Here is a 10,521-nt window from a genome sequence, read left to right on the forward strand (position 1 = left end):
ACCCAAATGCACACTGCATCGCGCGTGTCGCCTTCCCTGTACTCTGTACCCGCCGTGGTTGCTCAGTGGCTATGGTGTTGGGCTGCTGAGCACGAGGTCGCGGGATCGAATCCCGGCCACGGCGGCCGCATTTCGATGGGGGTAGAATGCGAAAACACCCGTGTACTTAGATTTAGGTGCACGTTAAAGAACCCCAGGTGGTCGAAATTTCCGGAGTCCTCCACTACGGCGTGCCTCATAATCAGAAAGTGGTTTTGGCACGTAAAACCCCATAATTTAATTTTTTTTCCCTGTATTCTATCTCTCGAAGTACACTGACGGCACCGTTCACTAGCCCGTCATTCACGCCGATGTTGAACGAGACCACGTAGTGCTTGCCTCGAGCATCGGTGTTGAATGCGCCGAAGTCCTTATAGGAGTATATATATATATATATATATACCAGAGTCGCACAGCACCGGACGCAACGATCAAGGCACGATCGGCGCTGACGAACCGTCTCTCGATGACGCGCACCTCTTCAGGTAGGAGGGCCCTCCCGTCCCCGATTTTCGTGAGGATTGCAGAGAACGTGGCGTCATTTTGACGCTCAACCTGCTGCAACGGGAATTACAGGAGAGATGATGCCACTTCACCTTCGGGCTGAACAGCTTGTGGCCGCGTGCCCGCCTAAAGACCTCGTTAACACGAACCGCAGGCAGTTGTCGTAGATGACCGCACATTACGAGTATGATGTCCAGACTGCCGAACGGCTCGTCGTACTCAATTTTACGTGATCTGTACGTCGTTCGCCTACAGAGTCATACCCCCTACAGGCTCATACACCCGTAAATGCGGACCACATGATAGTTTTTGCCCACGGACATCACGAAACGCTGGAAACTACCCTAAGACAGCTCGGCTGCAAAAAGATTGAGGAGATGAAGGCGTGTAAAGCATACCTGATTAACGCAAGCAGGCTATAGGGGACTATTTGCCCCCGCTCCGTTTCTAAGGGGTGCCAGTAAATCATCACCATCATCATCATGGTCAACTTTCATGATCATGTATAATCCGCCAATGGCACCGCGAACGGCGAGACGACGAAGATGTCGACGTAGTTGGTCTCGTGAGCCCACAGCGTATAATGTAACGAGCCAAGTTACCGCGGGTTCATTGCGGAGAGCTCCTCGGGTAAGTTGTTTTCTGTCATCTTTCTGCATGGTTTAGAACTAAGTCAGCGGCAGCAACCATGCGGTACGTGCATTCATGTGCTGCTACCCGCGCACTATTACTGTTATTCAACAAGGAGACGCAAGGCTAATCAGGCACGTGTAGTGATTCGGAAGTCGGTTACATCTTGTTTGTCTCCTCGAATACCGCAACGGGAAGAATTAATGCGGCCCTGCGACGCTATCCTCTTCAAATCTGATATAAGTCATAACACACTTAAGTGAGTGCGATGCCTATCAATGAATATATTCCTGACGCAATGGAAAGTGGTCTAAAAACTGACAACCATTCAACTCTGTGAAGATGGAATGGCAGCGAAAGCTGACGACAGTCAAAGCTCTCAAACGAAAAGCAAAGCGCTTTCGCTGCCATTCCATTTTCACAGAGTGTCATTTCTTGCGTTGCGAGTCTGGCGTCGTTGCTCGTTCTGAGGTGCCCGAAATCGCGATTGTCGTTTTCGTTCAGCATCACGGGAACGTTCTTCGTCGGTGGTCGCTTCGCGCCGGCGCCGTTTACATTCTCGTTGCTGTTCCCTCCAGCGCTCCTCGTACGCATGTTGTTCTTCAGGTGTACGAACTATACGTGTCCGCCCATCGATAACGTAGCTGTTTTAGCGCCAATACATCTCCTGCTTATATACTGCGATAAGCTTGACGTCACGCTATTGTTTACGGTGAGCGTTCTAATCTGTTCCGCATTTTGACATCTGCGCCGCCGCACTGCACCCGTATGGGTTTATTACAAATCGATAAGTCCGCTTCTGTTGCCGGACGCCGAAAAAACTACGAAAGGTTAGTCATATACAGTTTTCGCTGTAGTAATAACGGAGTTATGAAGAGCTCAACGTCTACTTTCCCCCATTCTCCCCCAGCTGAACATTTTCTCTGAGCACGGTTAGCCTACTCCAAAAGCTCCCAACAACGACAAAGAAGCGGTGACACGACGGGAGGGACGCGTTAAGAACCGTCGCTTCCATATTTCTTAGGAGAGTGGAGTCGGTGTGCATACGGGCGTGAGGTTTCGCTCGGGGGTAACTCGTGAACAGTCGCTGGTGGCTACGGGCTGTCGCGCGGTCGATGACGTCACTGACGGCAGAAAAACGGAGGGGACCTCGAAAGCCGCCGGAGAGAGAAAAAGGCATGGGCACCCTCCTGCATGCAGCGAAAGAATATTTGGTTCGCATGCTTCTTGCAGCATTTGTTTACACATCGCGGACGTTTTCACCTCTTCCTTTCTTTAAACCCATTTTCAAGTGCTACAGTTGCCCTTTGAATGGCGCTTCGCAAGAGCAGACGACGGCATAGCAAGCATAAAGTACGTAAAATACAAAAATCGAGCGTGCTTCTGACTTTTGCAACAAAGACGATGACGCGGTGCTACGGTGATTACACAGATGTGAATATATCTATATGTAGGCACGGAGCCAAGTCGATCGAGCCTCTTGTCGCCGCTGCAAGAGCTGTAATTTGTGTGGGAGAATGTGTCCAGTTCTCTCTAAAAGTTGGCAGATGTGACAAATCCTAATCCGATCATGACACACATCGGGTTTTATAAACCTAGCATTGCAAAGCTCTGGTTGGGATGCAACTAATCCGGAGCGCCACATGTTCACAACATGGTCAACTCTTGTCACACGTGCAGTGTGAGAATCTTAATAGAATAGTATAGCGCGGCGCCGTTTGATTAGACAGCTTTATCAGAGCGCCCACCGTGATATCATAGCGCCCGTCCCGGTAACCGGTATATGCATTGTGCTATACCTGTCGCTAGTTACAGTCTTTCGGGCGTCGCCGCCTTTCAACACAGGAGCTCGGAAGCAGGCGAGCATGGCGGAGGGGGCCTTCGTTGAGGGCGACCAGCCGCCCAGGGACAAGGACCCCGACGAAGGCCAGGAGAGGGTCCCCTCGAGGCTCGTCGAAGAACACGGCGATGACGTGCTCCCCCAGCCGGCCGAGTCCGCCATGCCATTGCTACCGAGCGACGCCGCGCTCGACGAGGGTATCATGGTGGGCGAGCTGCTCAAGAAAAGTCGCCTCAAGAACCCCACGTTGACCGACCGCAAGAAGCTGCTGCTGGACGACAAGAACCTGTCCGTGTTCGTGGAGGCCACGCAGAACATCACGCTGCGCTACCATCTGCTCGGCACGATCCAGGAGCCGCCCTCCGAGACCCCGCCACCGGTCGCGGCGGTCAAAGGCCTCCCCGCCACCGCTGCTGCCTTGCCGACTAGTAGCCCCCGCGCCCTGTCCAGCTCGGACGAGATGCTCTACTTCAAGGAGAAAGTGCGCAGCGCCCCGGGGCCCGTCCTGGAGCGCAGGGGCGCCTCTTGCTCCAGGCTGCAGCACATGGGCGGCATCGCCGCCAGGATCGGCGGAGGGGCCGTCGGGGAGAAGGCGATTCCCGCGCCTCCGGTCACCCGGTGTGCTACCCTCCCGCCAGCCTACTCGCCGTCGCAGCTGAACACGGGCCGCGTCAAGTCCCAGATCGCCGCCCTGACGCTTAAGAAGTCGTCGCTGCTGCGTGCCGGAGACGGCGAGCAGGCTACCCGCAAGCTATCCAAGATAACGCAGATAGTGATCGGCGCCGCCGCTAAGCCTCAGCAGCCATCGAATCGGCAGATGCAGGAGCCCGAACAGCGGCTGCCGTCACCTCCTGTACCGCAGCGGGAAGTCGAGGACGCATACAAGGACCGCGACCAGCTTGTACCAGATGACGCGGAGTGTATAAGGGACAGGCCCGTCCTGGAGGTGCTGGACAAGTGCGAGCTGGAGCCGGTGCCGGCCGCCGAGTTGGTCCGTCGCCGATTGCGCCGCTACTACGGGGGCGAGCTGGGCGTCGTCGTCGCGGAGGGACGTTCGTGCAGCGGAAGCAGCGAGGACGGCTGCACCAGCAGCCTGGTCAAGCTGGACTTCACGATGCCGACCGAGGCGAGCGAGCTCGCCATCGAGCGCATCGCGGCGAGCCGAACCGGGGCCGCGCTCTCGCCGCTCGAGTCGTCCACGTCGTGGTACTCGTTCGAGAGCGACCCGTCGAGCCGCAGGTCGGCCGCGCTGCAGGCTGCTTCGGCGAGCTGCTCCGAGGCCGGAAGCTGGGCCGCGTCGTCTCGCCGTGGGTCGACGCCAGCAGCGGAGCCGGCCGTCGCGGCAGAGTGCTTCAAGGCGTCCTCGTTGATTCGTTACTTCGAGAGCATACGACCCCGCGCTCCCGCGGGTGTGCCGCAGTGAAGGAAAGACAGCGGAATGGTTACGCGTCGCGTACCTCCACGAATATATGCTCCGAGTGTCTTCTCGGCAGGAACGCGTCGAGGCTGATAGCGCGAAGTGCACGCGTCGCGATGCCAGCGTACTGTGACAGTACTCTCTGCATGCCGACTGCTCGTTAGTCACTCGACATTTCGCCTGTCACTTTGAGCCAAATTAATTTACCACGAAATGTGGAAGACGAATGGACATGCTAGTTGCATACGGATGTTGAGGAAGTATAACTTCTTGTGTCTTCAGATGGCTTGTATGGATGAGAGCGCCGTCTGCAATCACCAGATAAAATGGGTTGGTATGGCTCTGTGGCTGAACTGCTTGGCACCATGGCGGCATACTGCAACTGACTGTTTTCTGGCATAAATGTCTGTGTAATCTTACACGTAAGCGGGTGTGTAGATAAGCTTTGTCTGAGTAGTCTATACAGCTGCGTGACCTCTAAGGCTTTCATAAGTGAGGTGGTTCGTGATCCGACACTTCGTAAATGAAATATTTTGGAAGGTGGCGACAAGTGACCGCACGCCCTGTATCCTCATTTGCGCGCTAGCTCTCTCTCTCTCTCTCTCTCTCTCTCTCTCTCTCTCTCTCTCTCTCTCTCTCTCTCTCTCTCTCTCACACACACATGTTGCATTTCTCGGCAGAGCACGAGAAAGGCCCCATATGCGGCCACTGAGGGCCCTTCGGGTTCTGCCGAGGAATCGCAGCCTCTAGTTTGCCGCCGCGCTCGCAGTCACACCCCTCTTGACTCTCTCTCTCTCTCTCTCTCTCTCTCTCTATGTCACTGGGCGGAGACATCACCCCAACTACGCTGCCGGTGTTGCTGCCATTCTCGGTGTTTACATTCAACAAGACGGCAAGGGGGATCACACCATCATACTCCTGCATGCGCAAGTCTTAAAGGGAAAATGATGCTTCGCATGCTCAGGCGGGTCACGCCAAAAGAGATGGAGGCAGATCTCACCCGACTCGATCGCGCAAGTCTCCTGTATCACCTCACTGGCACCCAGCAGGCAAGTTGGTAATGATGACGACGTCAGAAACTGCGATGCATGCACGCAGAGGAAGATCGGCCAAGAATCGGGCGGCGGGAGGAAATTATATTTAAAATATCTACAAATATGTGAAGCCTTTAGGCATAGAGAACAGTGAGACACGTATGAGCAAAATAAGAGACACATAGAGATGGAAAAACTTCAGCAAGAACTTCTTCTGGGAGTTGTCTGAGTATGCGTAAGCACTGTGCCACTTGCTCATCTCCATGCAGCCCGGTGTCGTTATCAATGGCATGAAACTTGGTCCGACCAGTATAAAGGTCATCAACCCTTCTCAGTCGTTATCAATCATCATCGTCATCAGCAGCAGCAGCAGCAGCAGCAGCCTGGTTACGCCCGCTGCAGGACAAAGGCCTCTCCCATACTTCTCCAACTACCCCGGTCATGTACTAACTGTGGCCATGTTGTCCCTGCAAACTTTTTAATCTCATCCGCCCACCTAACTTTCTGGCGCCCCCTGCTACAGTTGCCTTCCCTTGGAATCCATTCCGTAACCCTTAATGACCATCGGTTATCTTCCCTCCTCATTACATGTCCTGCCCATGCCCATTTCTTTTTCTTGATTTCAACTAAGATGCCATTAACTCGCGTTTGTTCCCTCACCCAATCTGTTCTTTTCTTATCCCTTAACGTTACACCCATCATTCTTCTTTCCATAGCTCGTTGCGTCGTCCTCAATTTAAGTAGAACCCTTTTCGTAAGCCTCCAGGTTTCTGCCCCGTAGGTAAGTACTGGTAAGACACAGCTATTATACACTTTTCTCTTGAGGGGTATTGGCAACCTGCTGTTCATGATCTGAGAATGCCTGGCAAACGCACCCCAGCCCATTCTTATTCTTCTGATTATTTCCGTCTCATGATCCGGATCCGCCGTCACTACCTGCCCTAAGTACCACTTCCATTGCCTCGCTACCTATTGTAAATTGCTGCTCTCTTCCGAGACTGTTAAACATTACTTTACTTTTCTGCAGATTAATTTTTAGACCCACTCTTCTGCTTTGCTCCAGGTCAGTGAGCATGCATTGCAATTGGTCCCCTGAGTTACTAAGCAAGGCAATATCATCAGCGAATCGCAAGTTACTAAGGTATTCTCCATTAACTTTTGTCCCCAATTCTTCCCAATCCAGGTCTCTGAATACCTCCTGTAAACACGCTGTGAATAGCATTGGAGAAATCGTATCTCCCTGCCTGACGCTTTTCTTTATTGGGATTTTGTTGCTTTCTTTATGGAGGACTACGGTGGCTGTGGAGCCGCTATACATATCTTTCAGTATTTTTACATACGGCTCGTCTACACCCTGATTCCGTAATGCCTCCATGATTGCTGAGGTTTCGACAGAATCAAACGCTTTCTCGTAATCAATGAAAGCTATATATAAGGGTTGACTGTTGGGCTAGTTGGTCGTCCATATTTGAAGTAGTAGCTTAGCGCAAAAAAACCACAGACACAAGGAAGACAGACAAGGACAAGCGCTTGTCCTTGTCTGTCTTCCTTGTGTCTGTGGTTTTTTTGCGCTAAGCTACTACTTCTATATATAAGGGTTCGTTAAATTCCGCACATTTCTCTATCACCTGATTGATAGTGTGAATATGGTCTATTGTTGAGTAGCCTTTACGGAATCCTGCCTGGTCCTTTGCTTGACAGAAGTCTAAGGTGTTCCTGATTCTATTTGCGATTACCTTAGTAACTAGTTTGTAGGCGATTGACAGTAAGCTGATCGGTCTATAATTTTGGCAGTGGGGGCAGTGGGCAGTATAAGTCCTTGGCGTCCCCTTTGTTATAGATTAGGATTATGTTAGCGTTCTTCCAAGATTCCGGTACGCTCGAGGTCATGAAGCATTGCGTATACAGGGTGGCCAGTTTCTCTAGAACAATCTGCCCACCATCCTTCAACAAATCTGCTGTTACTTGATCCTCCCCAGCTGCCTTCCCCCTTTGCATAGCTCCCAAGGCTTTCTTTACTTCTTCCGGCGTTACCTGTGGAATTTCGAATTCCTCTAGACTATTCTCTTTTCCATTATCGTCGTGGGTGCCAGTTGTACTGTATAAATCTCTACAGAACTCCTCAGTCACTTGAACTATCTGATCCGTATTAGTAATGATATTGCCGGCTTTGTCTCTTAACGTATAAATCTGATTCTTGCCAATTCCTAGTTTCTTCTTCACTGCTTTTAGGCTTCCTCCGTTCCTGAGAGCATGTTCAATTCTATCCATATTATACTTACTTATGTCAGCTGTCTTACGCTTGTTGATTAACTTCGAATGTTCTGCCAGTTCTATTCTAGCTGTAGGGTTAGAGGCTTTCATACATTGGCCTTTCTTGATCAGATCTTTCGTCTCCTGCAATAGCTTACTGGTATCCTGCCTAACGGAGTTACCACCGACTTCTACAGCACACTCCTTAATGATGCCCACAAGATTGTCGTTCATTGCTTCAACACTAAGATCCTCTTCCTGAGTTAAAGCCGAATACCTGTTCTGTAGCTTGATCTGGAATTCCTCTATTTTCGCTCTTACCGCTAACTCATTGATCGGCTTCTTATGTACCAGTTTCTTCCGTTCCTTCCTCAGGTTTAGGCTAATTCGAGTTCTTACCATCATATGGTCACTGCAGCGCACCTTGCTGAGCACGTCCACATCTTGTATGATGCCAGGGTTAGCGCAGAGTATGAAGTCTATTTCATTCCTAGTCTCGCCGTTCGGGCTCCTCCACGTCCACTTTCGGCTGTCCTGCTTGCGGAAGAAGGTATTCATTATGCACATATTATTCTGTTCCGCAAACTCTACTAATAACTCTCCCCTGCTATTCCTAGTGCCTATGCCATATTCCCCCACTGCCTTGTCTCCAGCCTGCTTCTTGCCTACCTTGGCATTGAAGTCGCCCATCAGTATAGTGTATTTTGTTTTCACTCTACCCATCGCCGATTCCACGTCTTCATAGAAGCTTTCGACTTCCTGGTCATCATGACTGGATGCAGGGGCGTAGACCTGTACAACCTTCATTTTGTACCTCTTATTAAGTTTCACAAGACCTGCCACCCTGTCGTTAATGCTATAGAATTCCTGCATGTTACCAGCTATATTCTTATTAATCAGGAATCCGACTCCTAGTTCTCGTCTCTCCGCTAAGCCCCGGTAGCACAGGACGTGCCCGCTTTTCAGCACTGTATATGCTTCTTTTGGCCTCCTGACTTCACTGAGCTCTATTATATCCCATTTACTGCCCTCTAATTCCTCCAATAGTACTGCTAGACTCGCCCCACTAGATAACGTTCTAGCGTTAAACGTTGCCAGGTTCATATTCCAATGGCGGCCTGTCCACCCGGAAAGGCATAGAAATGCTTACGCATAAAAAAAAATTAAATCGGTGTAAATGTTAATTCAAGTTTTACGCAAATGTAACGCTAATGACGTAAATGTGTACAAAATGACAAAAATAGTATTTATTTTACATATATATAGCGTTATAGTCAAGCAAATGCAATGCCTAACCAAACAATTCGCGAAATGTAATATGGCGAAGGGAGAGAGAGAGAGAGAGAAAGAAAGATAGAGAGAGATAAAGAGTAAAGGCAAGGAGATCAACCAGACGTGTTTCCCGTTTGCTCGGGCATGCGCCAAGTGTGGTTCACTCAGTTAAGATAAGGCGCATTGGCGTGCAAGCATGTGGAACTTCCTTGCGACTTGCCCCAGAAAGCAAGATTGATAGGTGGCGGTCTTCTTCATGGGCTAAACAGGCACCTTTACGGCACGTTCATTGCCAATAATACTACAGTGACTTGGTACAGCGACTGCAAAATGACTTGGTGTCCTTTCTCAGTCAGGTGGTGTATGGTCTCTGTAATTTCAAATACCGGCTGTTCACGCGGACGTGATGGAGCTTTAGCCCTTTATTGACGAGTGTTGCCTACAGATAACACACAACAACATACTTTTTTCTCGCCGAGTTTCGGTATTCATAGGAAGTTTTCAGTTAAATGTCTTAGACCAACAATGAATGACCGGTAGCAAGCGTCATTTGCTGCTTTAGAGCTGGAACACACAACGAGGAAGAAGTTTGGCATGCGACTCGCTTTATTTTGAAGGCACGGTCAGAGGATACAGACCAATGTCAGATCTCCGGCTGCAATGGTGCCACACACGCGATGTAAAGCGAATGAAATGTGCACCTATGATTCACATGTGATGAGAGCTGTTTGTACAAATACTAAACAAAGCCGTACTTTGGTTTGGGTGAAGCCCACTTCCAGTTTCTTGTCTGCTGTTTTCCGCCTACTGCTCGAAAACTTCCCGCAAAATATTTTTTTCCTTTCTGCTGATTATGCTCATTCTTGATGTATTTTGCGCATTTAGATAGAAAATAAACATTTTTTTAAATATTAACATGTGCCGTCATTAAAGGGTTAATGTTTCGACGCAGCAGGTGTGGCCTCTATTTCAACGTAAATAGTAAATTTCGGTTATACGCTGGAAGTTGGTACGTGTTCTCCAGGGAGCGTTCTGCCGCAAAACATTTTTCAGATTGGTTCATTACTAGCCGACATAGAAATATTTCAGGGGCGCAAACCCATAATTTCAGGAGGCTAGTGCCACTGCCAAGAGATACACGCTCTCCCCTCGCCCCGTCTAGCCTCCGCAAGCGAAATTCCTTCTCTGCGTTCTCCCATACCGGACCTCGAGGAATGCGTGACGCAAACGTCACGGGCTCCACCTTCGTTTTCTTTCTCCTCGTTTTTTTTTTTTTTTTTTTCGGCCCGGCGCACTTGCGCTGGGGGGGGGGGGGGGGGGGGGACGGCGTCGCGCGCGAGCTGTTCCGACCACTCTCGCTTCGCGAAGCGCACGATTTTGAGCGCTTTGCACAAGGGCACCAGGCTAGCGGTATAAGTCAGTGCTAAACGAATACTGAGGCAGACACAAGCGGATCACAGAGCATGATCGCGTGCTGGAACACGGTAGAAAATGACATAGTTTCGGTGTCTGTGCGCGCGACTGCACGGCTT

General features: G+C 50.5%; 1 protein-coding gene across 1 annotated transcript; it reads left to right on the top strand.

Moving 5' to 3' along the window:
* The first annotated feature begins 1,085 nt into the window (after window positions 1–1,085).
* On the top strand, window positions 1,086–4,993 carry LOC126522168 (uncharacterized). The gene is made up of 2 exons (XM_050170910.3): window positions 1,086–1,173; window positions 3,019–4,993. The coding sequence occupies exon 2, from the start codon at window positions 3,039–3,041 to the stop codon at window positions 4,434–4,436; it is 1,398 nt and encodes a 465-aa protein (XP_050026867.1). The 5' UTR covers window positions 1,086–1,173; window positions 3,019–3,038; the 3' UTR covers window positions 4,437–4,993.
* The last annotated feature ends 5,528 nt before the right edge of the window (window positions 4,994–10,521 follow it).

Source organism: Dermacentor andersoni, chromosome 6, assembly GCF_023375885.2.
Source record: "Dermacentor andersoni chromosome 6, qqDerAnde1_hic_scaffold, whole genome shotgun sequence".
Lineage (NCBI taxonomy): Eukaryota > Metazoa > Arthropoda > Arachnida > Ixodida > Ixodidae > Dermacentor > Dermacentor andersoni.

Excerpts from the sequence above, each read along its gene's own strand:
- LOC126522168 (XM_050170910.3), top strand. The coding sequence starts at position 3,039 with ATGGCGGAGGGGGCCTTCGTTGAGGGCGACCAGCCGCCCAGGGACAAG.